We start from the raw sequence: 20,676 nt of genomic DNA, 5'->3' as shown, positions 1-20,676 counted from the left end.
TAACGTGAAGAGGTGCAAGGAAAGGCAGCAACAGGTAGCTAGCAGGATGGAATAAAAGGGACACGTGACAGAGCCCAGATCCTGGAGGCACTGGGTGAGACGTGAAAGTGGTGGCCCCTTGGAATGTACAAAGTATCATGTCCCCAGGGTGTGTACATGGGGGGCTCCCTGTGGGTCCAGGATATGGCAGATGGACATCAGATACCAGGACTCCTGGGCCCCTCCTCCCACACTCACCCATGGTCCTTTCTGCTCTGGGGGGAGGAGCCACAGGGTCGGAGCTAGGGCTGTGTCACCTTCCCAGTGGAGGTGACACACACCCAGCTGGCAGCCGACCTCCCCCGCCCTGGGGCAGGAATGAAGGACAGCTGCCACGTTATCAGGGACACATTTCCGGGGAGCCCAAGGCCTGACTCAGGCCCCGGGAGGGAAGGGCCCCATTCCTAGAGCTTCCCCTTAGCCCGGGATGCTACTGGCCCTCTCAGCCTGCCACAGGGGATGCCACAAAGCCACGTGTCTGTGTTTACACCTTTTATTGCCCACACCTCCTGCTGCCCCCGAGGATTCCTGGGCCCAAAATAGTCGGGCATTAGTTGAAGCCAGTGTGGGCACTTCTGAGGTTTCAGGAGCCGGTTGGACCACATTCCACCGGGAAGCAGAGGGCTGGGGGTGAGGGGGCAGAAGGGGCATGAGGAAAAGGGGAGGTGACCCAGAGACCCAGGCTTCTCAGCCCTGGATGAGGGGGGTCAGCAGCAGTAGGAACAGAGCGGCCTGGGGGGAGCCTGAGGCCCCTGCCAGGTCCGGAGGGCAGAGGTCACCGCCCTCGGGGAACCAGTAGGGGGAGCCACTGGGGGGCAGGAAGTGGGCCTCCCCCACCGTCTGGGAGATCCAGGACTCTTCAGGACCAATGGCGGCAAACAACTCCCGGCTCCCTCGAACAGCCATGCCCGTGAGGACCCACGAGCCTCCCCCGGTTTGGCACAGGAGGGGGGGCGCTGAGGCCACCTGCGGAGTTGGAGCCAGGCCAGAGGAGTCTGTCACCCCTTCGGTGTCCTGCACTTGTCCCTGGTCCAGCCACCGAGCATTGCTTCCTTAGGCTACCTGGCTCCCGGTCTCTCTGTCTCTAGAGGTCAGATGCCCAGCCTTTCCCAGTACGCCCAGCCCCAGTACCTCACACCTGTCCTCCTGCCCCTCTGCATACAAGACACAGAGAGTCCCAGGGGGCAGAGCGCCCTGATAGAGGCACTGACAGAGTCGGGGTGTCAGGATAGAGACAGCAGCAGCCATGGGTACTAGAGAGAGGAACGACGGTTGTCCCCGGGTTTCTGACTTCCAAACACTCCTCACCCCCAGACCCCAGGGCTCTGGTCCCTGACCCCTCCACTCACCTCGGTCCTGTGGGTCCTGCCAGCCCAGCACCCAGCAGCTGGCCCCCGGGGGGATTCCCCCTGGGTGGAGGCAGATGGGCAGGGCGGATGGGGAGGGCTCCACCCGGGAGCTCAGCTCCAGGAGGGCCAGGGGTGGTCGAAGCCCCAGGTGCCGGGGCAGGCGGATGCTGATGACCGACCGTGACACCTGGTGGCTCTGGGGCAGGGGGCTGGCCCCTGCCCGGCCCAAGTACACTTGGATATAGGGCACTGTCGTCGAGCCCGGCCTGTTGGAACAAGGCCTAATGTCACCTCCCCCATTGCTTGTGAAGTCCTTCCCAGCCCAAGAGAAAGGGTGGTGTGACTCTCCGGGGCCATGCCACCAGCTCTTCCCTGATTCCTCCTTCCAAATCTCTCAGTCTCACAACACTGCCCAGTGGTGGTCCCTGTGCCATGAAACCCCTAAAGGGAGAATACCCCCGGTGGCCGTAGTCCTTTGGTCCACCTCCCAATCTGTCCCTCCAGCCTCTTGCCCAGGAGATGGGTGCGACCCACCTGAGGACACAGTGAGTGGCTGCCAGGACCCAGTCTGGGGCCACGAGGACCCCAGTGCAGACTCGATCACCAGCCACATGCACCTCTGCCAGCCAGGGCCACAGGACCCCCATCTCAGCAGGCTCTGGCCGCAGGCCACAGGCTAGAGAAAGGAGGTGGCTGCATCGGGGAGGGCCCTACAGCTGACCACTGAGACTCTTGCCATGGATCTGTGCACCCCAGGAACCCCTGGGTCCCCCCACTGTGACGGTTCTCTGAGGAGTCCCCTGGGCCCCCACAGGCCCCCTTCCTCACCACCATGGTCTGTGTGAGGGGGACAAGTCTGGGTCTCAGTCTCTTCCCCCTCGGGACCCCAGTCCCAGGCCAGCTGATCCTCCAGGTAGGCTCCCCGAGTCACGTGGCTGATCCACGGGCCGTGGGGTTGCAGAGGGAAGAAGGCTCGGGGACGGAGGCAGCCACTCGAGGGGTCTCCGATCCCCGTCAGGAACCAGGTCCCCGCCTCCCGGCACAGAAGGCTCCATCGCGAGTCGTTCTGCAGCAAGAGTGTGTGTGAATAAGCAAGTGTGAGAGGCTCCTGGAGCTCTCCGGGATCCGACTCTCCGGTGCTCTACTTGGAGACGACAAGTCCCACCTCCTCCCAGCCAAGCTCCAATAGTAATTCGTATAGGAGTTCAGCTCTCCCTTGAGGGCTCAGCATCCTCTATAAACCCGGGAGCAGAAAGAAACCCCCGCCCCAGCTCAGGGCCTGTCACGACTGCCTCCTACAAGTCCTCCAGGGCAGGCTCCGCCCCCAGCGCCTTCTGGCTCCACCCCTAGAGCGCTCATCCTCCTTCCCAATCCCCTTCAGGCCCCGCCCCCAGCTCCCGCGGCCTCTTTCCGGGTCCCCCTCAGACCCTTCTGCGCAGGCCCCGCCCCTGCCGCTCACCCAGCAGCGGCCCGCCTCCTCCTCCTCCTGGTAGGCGGGGCAGAGCGCATGCGGCGGCTCTCCCGGCGGCGGCACCGTCGCCCCCTGGCGGCCGTACAGGCAGTGACACCACCAGCCGCTCAACAGCTCCGCTTCCAGCAGCACGCTGGGGCTAGGCGCCGCCTCTGTGGTGCGGGGAACAAGGAAGGGCGGCTCTGGGGTCGGGGGACAAGGGAGGGAGCCTGTGCTGCGATGGAGTTCCGGCGTCCGTCCCCGCGCCGGGCCCCTGCTCACCCCTGCGGCCCCAGCGAGCCAGGCGGCAGCGGCTCCCGGGCAGGAAATAGTGTTCCGGGTGGGGTAGGCACACAGGCCGCGGGGCTGCGCTCAGGTTCAGGGGCGCGCGCAGCTGCAGCAGTGCCAGGTCCGAGGCGTCATCCCACGAGGCGTTCTCGTGTGGCACAAGGCGTGCCACCCGCTCTGCGCGCGGGCGCGAGGGCAGCAGCACGCGCCAGGCGTCCAGGTCGAGGGGCGCGCGGTCGGAGCTGATGGGGATGCGAGATGGGGAGGCCGGAGTCATGAACCCGATCCCGCACACCGGGCTCGAACCTCACAGGCCTGCCTTAGACTCCGATCTCCAGGCTCAGGTCTGCGTCCTGGACTGGACCCAGACCCCGGCCTCCTAGATAGGACTTGCACTACCCTTCTCCCCGTCCCCCGCCAAACTAGCACCCCGCTTTCTGGGCCGGATCCTGCACCTTCGACAGGGACCCTGAACTCTAGACCAAGGTGCCTTCCACCCCCACCCCACCACACGCCACCCACGGGAAGGGCTGGGCTGGGTAGATGTTGTCTCAGGCCCATGGGTTGGGGCAAAAGTCTGCCTGAGACGTGGGTTCTCACTCACTCCAGAAAGCAGCTGGCAGGTGCCAAGACCCAGCTCTCTGACACCAGTGCCCCATGGCAGGGTCTGGAACCTGGCACCATCACCTGGGCCTCCCAGGGCCAGGCCCCTGGCCGCGGGGCTTTCCCGCACTCTGAGGGGTGAGAGGCCTGGGTCAGGGGGCTTCCTGCCCCTAGACTCACCTCCAGCGTTCTCCATTCCAAATCAGCCTCCCATCTCCAGGCAGGCACAGCCGTTCTGCCTCACCTGGCAGGGCAATGGTGCAGTTCTCCTCCATGGGCTCTGGGGAGCCTGACTGGGGTCCAGGATGTTGTGGGGGGAAAGCAGGCCCAGGCTCTGAGCCCATCACCTGTTCCCGGATCCATGCCTCATAGGGAGCCACAGCAGTGAAGACTCCGGGGCGGTTCCTGCGTCCACAGCCGAAGCCAAAGCTGGTGATTCCTGCCTGGAACCAGCGGCCGCCTTCCTCACAGACCAGGGGCCCCCCAGAGTCACCCTGATGATAGATGCCTCAGTGTCAGGGGTCTAGCCCACAGACCCACCAGCATAACTCACAAAGGGTCTTCACCTCCTGCTAGCCCAACATCCAGCCACCTTCTCCTAGAAGCTGTTCTTGATTGTGCCTTATCCTGTATTTGCTAGAGCTCTCAACAGAAGAAAGCCTTATCTGATGGGCAACTAAAGCTGAGAGCACCAAGCCACTGTATTAAAGGCCATCCAAGGAGGCCCTGCAGATCTCACTCAAAACCAAATGATTCTTGTTTAAAAAATAGTTCAAATAAACCCTGCTTTTGGTTTCTAGGTTGACCCAATGTAAAGTAAATCAGAGATGCCAGCTGTGCTGGTTTGGATCTATTATGTCCCCCAGAAAAGCCATGTTCTTTAAGGCAATCTTGTGGGGGCAGACTTAATCGTCTTATGATTAGTTTGTTTCCATGGAGATGTGTCCCATCCAGCTGTAGGTGAGACATTTTGATTAGATCATTTCCATGGAGGTATGGCCCAACCAATGCAGGATGGGTCTAAATTAGATCACTGGAGTCCTTAAGAGAGCTGAGGGCCCACACAAACCCAGAGGCTTGGAGATGCTGGGAGATGCAGACAGAACATTTGGAGATGCTAAGAGATGAAGCCCAGAGTTTGCCCCAGAGAAACTAAGAGAGGACACCATCAGCTTTTCTTCAGTGAAGGTAGCCTTTTGTTGATGCCTTAGTTTGGACATTTTCATAACCTCAGAACTGTAAATTTGTAACCTAATAAATCCCCTTTATAAAAGCCATCCATTTCTGATATTTTGCATAACAGCAGCTTTAGCAAACCGGAACACCGGCATTCAGGAGAAAGAGGCTGTTGGAACTGAGCAATCTAAAAGCAGCAAGAAGTGATGGTTTGAAAGCAAGGAAGGAGGCAGACCTGGGTTGTTGTATATGCGAAGCCACTAGCCTCATGTGGCTATTCAATTTTAAATTAATTAAAATTAAAATATTAAAAATTCAGTCCCTCTGTCACACTAGCCATGATCAGTAGGCATATGTGGCTAGTGGCTACTGAACTGGACATTGCAGGTATAGAACATTTCCATCATCACAAAACTTCTAGTGGATGGTGCTGGTCTAGAGGAATTTGAATTGTTTGCAACCCTGTTCAAGAAGGTGGCGGATTATGTTCATGAATCCTGGGACTTCGAAATTGGGAGGGACGCTGAAGACCTTCTAGTTTGATTTTCCAACCCTACCGTGCATGCTTGTGTTCCTTCAAAAATGTATTTCATTTGCAAAAGGTTTTTGGGCAAAATGATTAAATTATGCTATGTTTTGGCCATCAGCCAATTATCCAGAAAATTCCTTTCTGCAAAGTATTAATTTCTTTTTCAACAACTATTTATTGAACATCTAAGTAACAGGTGCTAGGCTATGGACTGAAATGTGGGGTAATAATAATTAACAATTAATAAGAATAGCTAATACTTATTTAGCTTTGATTAAGGGCCAGACACTGCTCTAAGGGTTTTTAACATATATGAGTTTATTTAATCCTCATAACAGCCCTACGAGGTGGGTAACATTATTTTTCCCCATCTTCCAGATGAAGAAAGGTACAGGAAGTTAAGTAACTTGGCCAAGGTCACAGCTAATAACTGGTGGTGCTGGGCCCCTGACCAGGCACACTACTCCGGAGTCTGGCACTAACTACTGCACCGGACCATCATAAGTAACAGTGCCCACTCATTAAGCCCCAGGTTCTGTCCATTTCTAATCCTTACTTCCATGGGGCAACTGTGCCCTCTTTTTGCAGATGAGATTCAGAGAGATGAGAGAGACAGAATTTGTCTGTCCCTCATGCTGCTTCCTGTTGGCTAGGGCTCTGTCTGGCAGGTGCAAGGGCCTCTGCTCACCTGGCAGGTGTCCTTGCGGCCCTCTGGGTAGCCAGCACACAGCATCCCTGGTAGTAGCTGGAAGGTGAGGTTGAAGGGGCCAGGTCGACTGTAGAGACACTGGCAGGCAGCCTCTCCCAGCAGCCTTAGCTCCACTTCCTGTAGCACCCAGGGGAGAGGCAGAGGGTCTGGGGACAGAACCAGAAAGCAGGGACTCTAAGGCAGGGATGGAGCTCCCAGTTCCCCAGGGCTTAGCTTTGTCCCCTCTAGCTGCTTCCTGGACATCTCTATCTATATGTCCCATGGCACCTCAGCCCCAAACCAATCATCATGTCCTCCTGCTTTTATCCGTTCTTCCTACACCCTCATCTCAGGTAGGTACCCAGTGATAACTGCCATGGATAGTTGTTCAGGTTGTGCACTGCACAAAGGTCCCCAGACAATAAAGGATGCACATGGGGGCTGAAATCACCAAGCTCTGAGCCCCAGCATGGTGTTGTGTTCGTCCATAGGGGGCACCTTTTCATATAGACTAGATGTGGCCTGGTAATGAGTTGCCAAGCATGGAATCTGGGTGTTTTCCCTGACCCCCTCTCAACTCCCTGACCCCCAATCAGTTCCCAAGTTCTGCATTTTCATTGCAACTGTCTAAATTCAGGTGGCATAACCTTGGACCTGGATGATTGTACCCACCTCCTCCCAGGTCTCTCCGCCAATCCACCCTCCACTTTCTGATGCAGAGGAATGTCTCTAAAGCTCAGCTCAGATCTTCCCAAGAACAATAAATGAATCCCACTGGCTAAACCTGGGACCTCAGCTCTTTCCTGAGGTGAACTTGCTTTTGATGGAAACAAAGTCTAAGGATCCATAAAGGTGTGGGGGAAAGTATAGGCAGAACTTCCTTTCCCACTCTGAATCCTGAGAGCTTGGGTGGTCATTGAGGCTATGCTTGGAGGTCAACTAGGAAGGTTTGGGGATGGCCCTGGGGATCCCTGGAAGTTGTGGGCTCCTCTGGGCCTTGGTCTGACCTTAAGGCCTTCATGGTCCAGCACCAGAAGCTTTTGCAGCCTCTGTTGCCTCTGACCCCTGCACTCCAGTCAGGCAGCCTGGCTCCTCTCCATCTCATATGCTTCACTTGGTTCTCCAAGGTGGTCTCCATCTCCCCCCACCTTCCTACAATGCCAGCTTATGTTTTCTTTTCACAAAACCTCCCCAGAGTTCTCTTGCTCTGGGCACCCACTGGCAGAGTGTGGCCTGGCCTCATTCTCGTAGACTTCCCAGGTGCTCACAAAGACCCTTCCTAGTCACTTCCTGCCCTGTTGGGGCTCTTGCAGGCAGGGGCTGTGCCATCTTCTCCTGGAACCCCTCCCCTAGCCTCCAGCAGTATGGCAGGTGTGGAATAATTGCGTGGTCTTGCTTACATGGAAAGGTAGCATTGGATGATGGGGGTGGTGGGGAATAGACCAGCGGGGGATTGTGGTCTATTTTGCCCCCAAACCTTGTAACTTAAGTATCTGCTTATTACTGAACATATTCTTTTGTCTGCCTCCTAGAATGTAAGCTGAGAAGGCAGCGGAGTTTGTTCCACCCACTGATGCCTAACACAGTGCCTGGCATATAGAAAGGACTCAAGAAATAGTCCCTTGAATGAATGAATAGATGAATGCGGGTGGGAGAGTAGAGTGATGAATGGGGGAGAAAGTGATGGGAGGAAGAGGGGACAGGAGGGAAGGAAGGCAGAAACTGACATTTGCTGAACATCCACTACATGTCAGGTGCTGTGCTTTAGTGCTCAAAGCTGGATTTCCCGGTGCCACGCACTGTGCCATAGCGGGTACTTCATCATTTTACAGAAGAGGAAACAGACCGGGCGAAGTTAAGTGTTCTGAAAGAGCAGAGCTAGGATGAGAATCCTAGTCTGATACTAAATGTAGGAAAAAAAAAAGAAACACTGGAAGGAAAGGAGGGGTGAAGAAAGAAGGGGGGGAGGGGATGATTCAGCAGCCCTAGTTTGAGAACCCTTGGAGAGAAAGATGGATGAAAACAGGAGCCGGATTTTTTGGCGGCCTGGGAGAAACCCGCCCTCCGAGGCTCCGCCCCGTCCCCGCGAACCGCAGGCCCCGCCCCTTGCCCCGCCCCCCGCCCCTCGCTTTCAGGCGCGCTCCCCGCCTACCGCAGGCCCCGCCCCCAGACCCGCCCTGCAGAGGCCCGCTGGGTGGGCTCCGCCTCCTGGAGTCCACCTCCCGGGAGCGCGCGCGCCGCACTCACCCTCCTCCTGCACGTCCCCCCAGCCTGTGGCCCAGCAGGCGGTGCCGGGAGCGAAGCGGTGCGAGGCGCGGGGCAGGCAGACGGGCCGCACGGTGGGGCCCAGCTGGGCGGGCGAGGCCAGACGCAGCAGGGCCAAGTCCGAGCCCAGCTCCACGCTGCTGTAGTTGTCCGGCACCAGGATGGCGGCCACTGCGCGGACGTGCGCGCCGTCCGGGGGCCGGTGCTGGGAGTGCACTCCCAGCAGTACCGACCACTCGGCCGCGGACTCCAAGGTCCGGTTCCTGCGCCGAGGCCGAGGCGGGAGGGGGTTAAGTTGACCCTAGGAGGGGGAAGACCCTCGGGGGGTGTGGGGGGATGGTGGGTCACAGTCAGAGGAGACTGAGGCAGGCAGGAAGCCGGGAGGGAAGGAGTCGGATCCGGATTTGGGATTGGGGGACAGGTGCGAGCCTCACTTGGAGATGGTGATGAGGGCATTGGAAAGATGGGAGTCAGGCTCAGATATGTGATGGAGCGGGGGGACGGAGTCTGAGAGCGGCCTCACTCAGCCCAGAACCCGGATAGCCGACCGGCGTCTGGCTTTGGGCGGGCTGGCCTGGGGCGGAGGCGGGTGGGAGGAGAGGCTGGGCAGCTCCGCTCCAAGTTAGCCTTGAGGACGCGGGGTCCGGCTGCGGGCCGGGCTTGACCTTCGCAGGAGAGGGGCTGAACACGGGCAGATACTCACTCCATGAAACAGTGGGCGGCGGAGAGGACCCAAGAAGGGGCGATGAGGGAGCCCCCGCAGACGTGGCCCCCTCTGTGGTTCAGGCTCACCTGCCAGGGCCAGGCACCCGGCTGCGCGTCGGAGCCCCCCATGATGCGGGCAGAGGGCCCGGGGCGCCCGCAGTCTGCAATGGGGAACCCTGGGGGTCATGACCCACCCTTTTCCCCCACTCCAGGGGTCCAGGTAACTCACAAAGCCCCTGCCCCCCACCGGCTTCAGTTTGCCCTTCTGAACAAAGAACAGGGAGGACCTAGAAACTAATAGCTTTCTGGTGAGTTCGGCCTTCCTTGTCACCGTGCCAGCCTTAACCTCCTTGAAGATCCCAGAACCCCCAGGCCTCTTCCTTACCCAGATCTTCAGGTTCGTCTTGGGAAGGGCTGAGAGCTGGGAGTCAGAGGGTAAAGAGAGGCAGACATTGGACTTCCATCCCCTAACACTGCCCAGCCCCCATCTTACTGCTCTCCAACCCCATTCCCTGCCTTCCCCAATTCTCTGCCCTTTCAGCCCCCTACCAGCACCCACGCTACCCCTCTGTCTTCTCTGCCTTGCACATGACTCTCCCCGTCCGGCTGACTTACCTAAGTCCTGGAAGGCTCCAGGGGTAGGGCTGATGGCTGGGAAGAAAGGGAGGCAGGAAAGGCTGGGAACCCACACACTGTGTACGGAGTCCTCCCTAACCCTCCCCCCCAGCTTTCCAGCCTCCTTTCTCCCTTCTCCGACACACTATTTCTCCCTCTCCGGACTCTCCACTCCCCCCCCAGAGCCCAGGGGTCCTGCTTTCCGGCTCCCCAGATGCTAGGACCCAGGCAGCTTGCAGCCCTTCCCTGTCCCCCGAGGTTACCGAGGATCACAAGTGGGAAGAGCAAGTGCTGGGACATGGCACTTCAGAGTCAGCTGGAGGCACAGGGATGGGTGATGGTCCGTTCCCTGCCAGGCTCTGTCTGCCTGGGCAGCCTGTGACTCTTGATGGTCCCAGGAGCAGCCCCACCCTCCCTGGCCAGAGCCCATCTCTGGGAACCTGAGAGGATCTGGGGCTAGAATGGGGGAAGTGGGGCACCTGAAGGCCCCACCCAGAGCTCTGTGCGCATCTTACATCTCTGGAGGCCCAGGGTGGGGTTGAGGACGGGTGACCTAGCTCCCGGACACCTGGTGGGCAGAGTAAGGAGGAGTGGAGATCATCCTGGGCCAAGGTGGAAGGAGAGGGCAGCCAGGGGCTGGGAGTCCAGTGTCCTGGGTCTTTTGTGAGTAGTGGCCCTTTGGGACGGGAGGGGGCCCCTGGTTTGCGTGACTCACCTGAGACCTCACCTCTGTTTGGGGTGTGGCTGCCCCAATGGCCTGGCCTTTTCTTCTCACACAGCTCTGGTTACTGGAGTTGCTGGCCAGGTGGGATGGGAGCCCTAGGGAATTCAATCCCATCCCAACAAAAGGAGCACAGGTTCTGGTAAATTGGGCAGGGCATAGGGATTCTGGGAGGGGGCTGGGCAGGCTGGCAAGGCTGAAAAATACTCCAGTCCTTTGTGTTAGGGTGACTGTGCTCCAGGGCTCTGTCGCTTCCTCTTCGTGTGACCTTGGGAAAGTCATTCTACCTCTTGGTATAGATCAATAAGAGGCCATTCAGGAAACATGGCACCTGAAAGAGGGATTGAGGAGAGTTGAATGAAGGAACTATTTATAGAGGGCAGGCTGAAAGGAAACCAAGGACAGTGCGGCACCCTGGGAGTAGTCACGCTGGAGAGCCCCTGCTACTCCTAGCCCGGAACGGGCACTGGGAGAGTTGCTGGAAACCAGAAAAAGCTGCAGCTGTAGGAGAGCCCTGGCCTGTGGCCTTGCATAGAGGAGGGAATGTGAGAGGAAAGCAACTTTTACCAACCTGTGGCCCAGCAGGGAGAGAGCTGGGTAGTTCAAATCCCCATCCCCACCTCCTCCAACCCTCCCATTGCCTGAAACCAGATGCAAGGGAGCCCAGGATATGGTCCATCAAGGTCATGCTCTAGGGGAAAACAAATCATATTGGTCTGATTTTCCTATAAAACAGAGGCCTAAGCAAAGCCCCATGCTTTGCTTTATCTGGAGGTGCAATCCCAGGGCAGCAAGAGGGAGGGGAAAGAAGAGAGGCAGGGAGGGAGGAGAGCAAATACAGTGGGCTGGATTCAACTGATGATCTTGCAGACCATGGCCAGTCCTCAGCAAGGGATGATGGAGGCCAGCTGAGAGTGTTGGGAGCTCTGAGCCAGTCACCACCAGTGGTAACAGCTTCGGGCTTGGCCCCACAGTCCTGGGGTTTCTGAGTCCGCAGGCACTCATGGAGCTTGCCACTCATGAGCATTTGCCCCTCAGAGGATAAAGAACCAGTCATTCATTCAGCAGACACTTAGAAAACTGAAGCCAAGGACAAGGGTAGGAAAGAAGAGAATGTGCCCACAGATTGCTTGCTCCAAGCTATAGATTCTCACACATTTGGGTCTCAGGACGCCCCACCCCCACCCCCTTTTTGTTTCAACAGAATTTTTTTAAACATTTTTATTGTGAAATATAACATATATGCAGAAAAGTAATAACTTTCAAGGTACAATTTAACAAATAGTTATAGAGCAAATTTCAAAGTATGGTATGGGTTGCATTTCCACAATTTCAGTCATTTCCTTCTAGCTATTCTAATACACTAGAGACTAAAAAATCTGTATAATGATTCATTAGTCATAATCATTTGTTAAATCCTATCTTCTCTGTTACAGCTCCTCTCTCACATTTGATCATTTTCTCAATTGTCAAGGATATTTGGGCAATGACCATTCTAATTTTTTCATGTTGAAAAGGGGTGTTGACATTATGGGGTAGGGGGATGCAACTGTCAGGCCCCCCTTTACACTCTTAAAAGTTATTGAGGAATCTAAAGAATTTTTGCTTGTGAGGGCCATAGATATCAATATTTACCGTATTCAAAATTGAAACTGAGAAATATTTAAAATATTTAATTCATTTAATAAAAAATTTGTTGTATGTTCATGTAAATGACATTCTATGAAAAATAACTAAAATTTTCTAAGCAAAAAAAACAAGATGTGGCAATGTTTTACATTTTTGCAAATGTCATTAACTTCCAGATTAATAGTCACGTAGCCTCTGGAAAACGACACTGCACACTTTGGAGAGAATGAGAGTGAAAAGAGCAAATGAATGACATTATTATAAAAATCATTTTTGACCTCAGGAGGCCCTTGAATGGGTCTTGGGAACACCCACCACCCAGGGGTTCCCAGATCATATTTGAGAACCACTGCTCTAAGACAATGATTCTTAACCCTTTCCCCAGTCTGACAGACCTGAGGAATAGGGCGTGCTCCTTTGTAGGCAGCTCAGTGACTTGCCAAAGTGATGAATCTTGGGGGAACCAAAAGAGGGACACTTTCCACTAGGGAGACACGAATTTTGGGGGCTTGCAAGGGCAGTTTGCAAAAGCTTTCCCAGATGATTCTGGCAGCTCCTCCACCACAGGACACCCTTGTTTGAGAATCACTTCTCTAACCTTCCTAGCAGCCAATGCAACGAGGAAAACCCAGGTGAGGGTCTCTCTCTTCCAAGTACTAGGACAGACAAGAAATTTTTCTTGCAGGTTTTCGTGGAGAAGACACTTCGGCATAATGGAATCTTCTACAAAAACATCATGGCAAAAACAGCAAGGAGTCTTATAAGGATGATTTTTATAGCGTTGCTTAATGGCAGTCAGTGAAACCATAATGAAACCACAGTCAATAAAACAATTTTATGGGAAGGGGTGCTTCTGAGTAAGAGGTAATACATAAATACACAGTTCTCTGCTGGTCTGATTAATGGAAAGGGAAATTACAGATTAACTAGCATATTAGTTTTCTACTGCTACTGTAACAAATACCAAAAATTTAATGGCTTCAAACAACGTGAATTTATTATCTTAAAGTTCTTTGGGTTAAAAGTCTAGCACAGAGTCTTGCTGTTTTGAAGTCAAGGTGGCAGCAAGACTGGGTTATTTTCTGGAGGCTCCAGAGGAGAATAGATTTCCTTGCCTTTTCCAGATCCTAGAGGCTGCCGTCATTCCTTGGCTCGTGGCCCCTTCCTCCACCTTCAAAGCCAGCAATGTTGCATCTGCCTGGCCCTTCTTCTGTCTTCGTGTTGTTCTCTTTCACCCAAACCAGGAATGGTTCTCTGCTTTTAAGGATTCATGTGATTAGATGAGGCTAAGCTCCCTGTGTCAGAGTCCACCCCTTTGCCATGTGAGGTATCAGATTCACAAGTTCTGGGGATCAGGGTGTGGACATCTTTGGGGGTCATTATTCTGCCCACTGTAGCTGGCCAAGTGGTGTCTAAGATGCTACCTGCCTTCCCATTGTGTCCTGAGATCACATTTTAGGAAGTCCCTCAAGTTCAGATGGGGAATTTGGGGCTCAAATGGGGCCACTTGCTGGTCTAGTTCTGCCTTGATATATCTTGGCCATGTTGGCTGGGAATGCCTGTTGGCTCAGGCTGGGGCATCTTGGGGAGCAGGAGGGTGGTTTACGAGCAGCGAATGTGCCTATGGGGGAGTGAGCATTGCCTTTTATGAATAAAAATGAACACTAGCTATGGCTTCCACCAGCAGATGAAAAGCAGCTGACGACAAACCTATGTTTGAAAGTGAATGGATTAATAGTACTCTGTGACTTATTTGCAATGCAAAAACTCTTGTTTTTCAGTATCTGTAATTATGCGAATATATCTCAATAAAATTGCATTTAAAAAAAAAAGAGTCCCTAATTAAGACAAACAACCAAACAACAAAAAAAGAGAGGTGGGGAGGGGACAAAAGACTTTGTTTCAGTTATCTGTTGTTGTAAACCATACCACCCGGAAACTTAGTGGGTTAAAACCATTTTATGATCTCTCTCATGGTTTTGTGGGTTTTTTTTTTTTAACTGAGATAAATCCTTTTATTTATTTACGCTTCACCATTTTGTTTAAAACAACAACCACGAACACCTTAATATAACTGACAGCCCTTCCCCCTCTGCCTTCCTTGGGCTGGGGGTGGTTAATGGGGAAGTGGCCCCCAGGGGTGGGACTGGCCACAAGAGCCCTCAGGGAGGTAATGGAGCCCAAATCCCCTGCCCAGGGGAAGGGGCACCTGTAGTGTATGGACTGGGGAGTCAACAGGGCTCTTGACCTCTTCTAGTACCAACATGGATGCCCTTGGCAGACAAGGGTCAGGAAGCATGTGGCAAGGGGGGTCCTACCTCTCCTTGATGTCCCGACCCAACCCCTAACCTGTGAACTGAGGGCTGGGGAGCAGGGAGACTGGAGAGAAGGTGGGGTAGGGGGTTTCACACGAAGGAGTACTGGTTATTAATGGCTCTGGGATGGCCCCCTTCTTCTCCGTTGCCCCCTAGTGGTAACTGCTGGAGCTGCACCATCGGGGTCACCCCAGGGTCCCCACCAGATCCAGCGCCTCCCAGGGCCTCGGTGCCTGGTGCTACGGCCTCTTCCAATTCAACCACGGGGACCAGCTCAGCCATGGGGACCAGCTCTTCCTGGCCCCCTCCACTGCCCGCTTTCTCTTGCCTCTCTTGGGCTGCGGTGGCTGTTGCTGCCACCATCTCTGGCACCCCTGACGCCTCTTCTGCCCCAGGATGTGGGAGATCTGTCCATGAAGGGGGTTCAAGGGGCTGGGGTGGGTCACGGGAGGTGACGGGTCACTGGAGGTGGGCATCACTGGAGGTGGGCCCCACTGGGTGCTCCTTCTGCTGGTCTTGCTTGGTGTCTCTCATGCGGTTGCAATCAGGTATCACCCGGAGGAGCATCTGGGATGCTGGGATGGCTGGGCCTCTCCTTCTCCTCGTAATCTCAAGATCTCTTCTCTCCAGGTGGTCAGTCTCCATGGTCTGTCCAGCTGAGTAGCTGGGTTTCTTACATGGCAGCTCAAAACTCCCAAAAGCTCAAAAGTAGAAGCTGCCAGGCCTTCTTCAGGCCCAGGCCAGGGACTGGTACAGTACCACTTTCACAGCATTCTGTTGGTTAAAGCGAGTCACACCCAGCCCGGATTCAAGGAGGCAAGGAGGGAGGGGATTACACCAGGATGGGAATCCCAAGAGGCATGGTTCTTCCGGGGCATCCTTGGAGATGAGCTATCACAGGTTTCAAAAGGCACTTGATAAAAGAAGATACCCAAATTGCCAGTGGGCATATGAAAAGTTGGGCAGGGTTATTATTTGGAGAAATGCAAATTTAGGCCACCAAGAGATACCACCAGGCACCCACTGGAATAACTAAAATGAAAAAGACTGATAAGACCAAATGTTGGTGAGGATGCAGAGAGACTGAAATTCTCATAAATTGCTGGGAGGGAGAAACTGTAAATTCCTGTGGAAAACTGTTTGGCAGTATCTAGTACAGCTAAACATATTCCTGTATTATGACCGAATAATTTGACTCCTAGATATGGATCCAAGGGAAATGAGTACACCCAGAGACGTATGTGTAAAGTCGATATTTAGATTGTATACTGAATATAGACTATAAGCCTTATGTGAATGTTAAAGTTCTTGAACTTGATAACTGTACCTAAGGTTGTTACATCGGTGAATATCCTTGATCCTTGGAAAGGAGCATGTTGTATGCAACCTATTCTCAAATGTTTAGAAAATAGATAGATGTTTAGACAAACAGACAGATAATTTCAATTTTGAAATTATTTCAAAATAAAATATTGAAAAAAGATGAGCATAGCATAGTGTTCTTAGCAGCTCTATTCCCAGGAGCCAAAGCTCAGACACAACACAAATGAACAATAACAGGAAAATCAATAAATAAGTTGTGGGATGTAGATTCAGTGGAATACCATGCAGCAATAAAAAAGAATGAATTACTGATATGTGTGACAACAGGGATGAATCTCAGAAGAATTACATTCAAAGATATGTGTCACACTGTGCGATTCCAATTATATGCAACTTAAGAACAAACTGAACTAATCAGTGGAGATAGAAGTCAGAATGGTGATTTCCTCTGGTGGAAGCATTGACTGGGAGGAGCACCAAGGTACTTGCTGCAGAGCATAAAGTGTTCTATTATCTTGGTGTAGGTGGTGGTTATACAGGCATATCCAAATTCAAAAAATTTTTCCTTGAGCTGGACTCATGTTTAGTACACCCTATGCACTTTACTGTGTGGTTGTTATACCTGAATAAAAAAAGACAAAACACATTTTGCAATTAAGTGGATTTCAGGGTCAGTTAAGGAAAAACCAAATGAACCAGCTCCAAAAATGCTTTCCTTAACCACAAACTTCAGTAAAAGGTGCAGCGTTACATCAGATACACCAGGACCAGTGTGTTAAGCAGTCTGTGAAAGTTTAGCCAAAATAATGAAACTCTTTAGTTATTGGAAAAACAGTAAGAGCATGCTTCTGATGTTGATATTACATTTCCTGATTCTAAAAAAAGATAATTTCTTTTTAAAAAATGTGGTAAGTTTACTGTTTTTCTGAACTGGCCTTCTCACCAAAAAGGTTGATTGTAGGCGACCCAGAAAAAAGGCATTCTTCAGACATTCCTAAAAGAATATTGTTTCTCTCAGCCAAGCCTTTGAAGGGTGCTGAGTGCAGGGAGCAGGTGACTGTTTCACAGCTAAAAGGCAGTGCCACACATGCTCCATGTCAGCTAAGCCAGGGCAGTGTTCCATCTCCTTGTGAAAATTGAAGAGAATGGCCAAGAATTGGAAATTACCCTGCATCTGGCCAGGGCTATTCTGTGGAAAATCTTGATCAGAAAAGAATTTGGGGTGTCTGCCCGCAGGGACACCAGAGAGCAGGCCGTCACAGAGCAAGGCTGTAAACATTTTACATTGGAAAACTGTTAGATCAGGTGTAACCCCCTGTGGTAGGCTGAATTATGTATCCCAGAAAAAAAATATTCTTAATCTTAATCCATTCCTGTGGGTATGAGCCCATGATAAATAGGAGCTTCTGGAGATGTTTTTAGTTAAGGTGTGGCCCAATTCAATGAGGTTGGGCCTTAATCCTATTACTGGAGGCTTTATGAAGATAAAGCCACCTGGAGAAGAATCTGGCAGTCAGTGGAAACTGGAAGAGAAAGGAAAGGACATTACCATGAGCATTGCCATATGACAGAAAAGCCAAGGAGCCAATGATTGCCAGCAGTCAGCCCCAGAACCACACAGTCTTTGGGGAGAAACCATTGCCGTGCTGACGCCTCAATTTTGGACTTCTCCTAGTTGTTTAAGCCAACCTGTTCTGTGGTATTTGTTTTAGCAGCTGAGAAACTAAGACTCCCTCTGTTATGGTTGCCAGGGAAAGTAGAAGATGTCCAAGAAAATCTGAGTATCAGATGAACAATGAACAATTTTTTAGTTTATGTCCCATGAAATATTTGGGAGATACTCATGCTAAAAAATTATTTGTTGTTTCTCCAAAATTCAAATTTAATTGGGCTACCTGTAGTCTCATTTGCTAAATCTGCCCACAACCTACAACCTGCCCACAATCCTATTCCCTTGGTCATAAAATTGTCTTGCTAATACTAAGTTGTTCGTTTCTGCGTGGAAGAATGGGACTTTCTGGTGTGTGCTACAAAATAACTTGGAGCAGGGACTAGAATGCACGCTCCATGTTACTCGATGGGATGACCCTCTGGGTGAGGATATTTGAAAGACGGTTGATAAAAACTGGGGACATACTGACCAGAAGCTAAGCTGATGGTGTATACAGACGTTTCCTCTGGAGCTCCCCCTTGTGGCAGAAAGAGTAACTGCTCCTCTTTCCCTTTCACTCTGCTAGACCCTGGGGTGGCGGGGTGGGGGACGCCCCTCATGCTGGCACCAGGTCACCACCTAGCCTCCTGCCCTTTCCTGGTTACAGTCCCTGAGTAGCTGAGGCCCTTTGGAGCCAGAAATGCCCCAGTCTCAGCATTGTGGTCTCAAACTCTGCTTCACTTTTGGGAGATGCACTATATGCCATTTGGAGACAAAGGGAAAGATCTGGGATGAGGTCTGAGGATGGGTGAGCTCACTGCTGGGAGAACCATCCTCGGCCTCCGAGGACAGCAGTTGTGGGGTGCTCCTGCCCAAACTGGTCAGGTGTGGCTGAGCCTGGTGCAGACCCTGGGGTGAGAGAGGCCAGGAGAGAACCAACCTGAGAAAACTGGTTTTTGAGTCTGGGATGGAGGTCCCGATGTGCAGGCCCGGGCTCAGGAAGCTTTCTGGAATGGGGGTGGGGCATTGTGGGATCTTGGGTACTGATATTTCTCAGGTAGGTTGCTTGTGTTTTCCAGATTCTAAACGTCAAAGTTGAGAGTGTATATGAGGAAGGAAGCTGTAGGTAACAAACATATCCAGATTAGCTTAATGAAAACCAGGGGCATTATAGGATATTGAGGGTCTCTCATTGAATTCCAAGAGCTCGCAAGGGACCAGAAATTCGTGTGCTGAACCGAGACCTGTGTTGTCCACAATAGATTTCGCTAATTACATGTAGCTTTTTAAATTTAAGTTAAAATTGATTTAGATGACAAAAGAGTAAAAATTCAGTTCCTCAGTTGCCTTAGCCACATTTCAGGTGCTCAGTAGCCACATATGGTTAGCGGCTACCATATTGGAGAGCACAGATATTGAACATTTCCATCATAGTGTTGTTGCAGGTGGTGTGTCCAGCAGACAACAACCCTTACCCCTAACTGCTCCCCTCATCTACAGGAGTGAGGCCTTAGCTGCTGTGAAATCAAATTAAAAATCATTTTCCCCTGCTTAAAAGCCTTTGTGGCTACACAAAGCTCTTACCATAAAACTCAACGTCTTTGATATGGTCTACAAAGAGCCACAGGTCCCAGACTCCATTTTCCAATCTCATGCTAGCAGCCCACTTGAAAGACATGATGTCACTTCCCCTGGCCAGTTCTTGGTCTGGGACAGTTGACTCAAGCTGGGCCAGTTAAGGTGCTGGGAGGGATGTTTGCTGGTGACCCTGACTGGCCCGGCCCTCCGATGGAATGGTGTTTATCAGAGGGGCACTTGTTTTGTGTCTTTGGAATTGGGTTGGTTCTGTTGGTAGCTGACCTTTCCTATAAATGGTCTTGAGTCTTTGGTCATTAACTGCTGCCTCAGTTAAGTAAATACACAAACTCTCTGGGGCATGAGAAGCCAACTTATATCCTCATCAGTTCGTAGAAGAAACCATGTGGCTTCTTGAGCCTTTTTTTTTGCTGGGGTCCACTCCACAGAAAGCTGTAGCTTAGGAGACTTGGCCACAGCCAAGGATCCCCAACTTGATCTGTCTCCTGCTTCTAGATTGATTTTTATAATAGACCAAAGTTAGGTGGCTTTAGTTCAAGTTCAGAATTTGGCAAGTTATGATCCTTGGGCCAAATTCAGCCAGCAGTCTGTTTTTGAGACAAGTGACTGTTTTTATTATGTGTAGCTACATGTACCTAAGTTATGCGAAGAGCTACTTTGTTTTGAGTTGATGTTGATAAAATATAAGAAATTAACCTTATAGTTTATTTTGCATTGTCTATATCGTTTGTACAAGGTTCTTTTGGTAGTCTCAATTTGTTCTAATTATCTGTAATAATAATCATTATATATATATATATGTATATATATATGTAAATAAAATTGTGGCAGCTTTCTGGTCACATAGCATGATGTACTTCCTGGGCCCTTGGTGGTTGGAGAGGACCATGTGATTAGGTCTAGCCAATGAACTGTGAGTTGAAATGACGTCTAGAATATTAGGCCAGAGCTTTAATTCTAAGAACTTCTTCTGCTCTTTCCCTTTGCCCCATAACCAGTAATGTTCCAGACAGTGGCTGCTCTGTCAGCCTAGGCCCAGAAGGAGGATGACACAGAGCAGAGACCTCAGCCCTCAGTGGATAGGAAACATAAACAAGAAGTAAACAATTGTTGTGTTAGGCTACTGGGATTCTGAGATTGCACATTACAACAGTATTAAAAGCTAGCCCAGCAGTTCTCAAAGTGAGGTCCCGGAACCCCTGGGGGTTCCCAAACCCTTTTAGAGGGTCCATGAGATCGAAACTATTTTCATAGCCGTATTAAGAGGTTATTGGTCATTTTCACTTTCTGGAGTTTTCCAGAGACTACATGACATATGTAGTCCAACAGGATGTGTGCTTGTGTGTTTTCGTGTTTTAAAAAATTCTGTTTTGATTTCTTTTTTTTTTTTTAATTCAGTTTTATTGAAATATATGCACATACCATACAATCATCCATGGTATACAATCAACTGTTTGCAGTATGATCATATAGTTATGCGTTCATCACCACAATCTATTTCTGAACATTTTCCTTACATGTTTTGATTCCTAATACAGTAAATATCTGTAAGTATAATCTACATAAAGAAAAGCTTATGGGAGTTCTTTTTTTACAAGATTTTATTTATTTTTTAACTTTATAAAAAAATTTAAAAACAAACAATAAAAAAAACATTTCAAACAAAACCAAAACAAAGGAATAAGAAAAACAAATAATCTAAAATGACTACAATACTTCCAACATGTTCCTACC

At 51.3% G+C, this 20,676-nt stretch overlaps 1 protein-coding gene across 3 annotated transcripts; it reads right to left on the bottom strand.

Annotated features, from left to right (window-relative positions):
* Positions 1-262: 262 nt before the first annotated feature.
* PRSS36 (serine protease 36) lies at positions 263-10,007 on the bottom strand. Of its 3 annotated transcripts, none has more exons than XM_037813927.1 (15): positions 9,971-10,007; positions 9,708-9,743; positions 9,478-9,513; positions 9,091-9,253; positions 8,370-8,650; positions 6,123-6,289; positions 3,974-4,223; positions 3,731-3,860; positions 3,121-3,377; positions 2,848-3,011; positions 2,217-2,454; positions 1,923-2,064; positions 1,389-1,654; positions 1,171-1,292; positions 263-1,005 (listed from the first exon to the last, which is right to left on the bottom strand). In XM_037813927.1, the coding sequence occupies exons 1-15, from the start codon at positions 10,005-10,007 to the stop codon at positions 727-729; spliced, it is 2,568 nt and encodes an 855-aa protein (XP_037669855.1). In that variant the 3' UTR covers positions 263-726. The 3 variants fall into 3 exon arrangements, with proteins under 3 accessions (XP_037669855.1, XP_037669856.1, XP_037669857.1); XM_037813928.1 differs by having other exon boundaries at positions 2,863-3,011; XM_037813929.1 differs by lacking the exon at positions 1,171-1,292 and having other exon boundaries at positions 1,576-1,654.
* Positions 10,008-20,676: the final 10,669 nt, after the last annotated feature.

This window comes from Choloepus didactylus, chromosome 21 (assembly GCF_015220235.1).
Source record: "Choloepus didactylus isolate mChoDid1 chromosome 21, mChoDid1.pri, whole genome shotgun sequence".
NCBI lineage: Eukaryota > Metazoa > Chordata > Mammalia > Pilosa > Megalonychidae > Choloepus > Choloepus didactylus.
The sequence above is the reverse complement of the archived record's forward strand: the minus strand, read 5'-3'. Positions and strand labels throughout refer to the sequence as shown.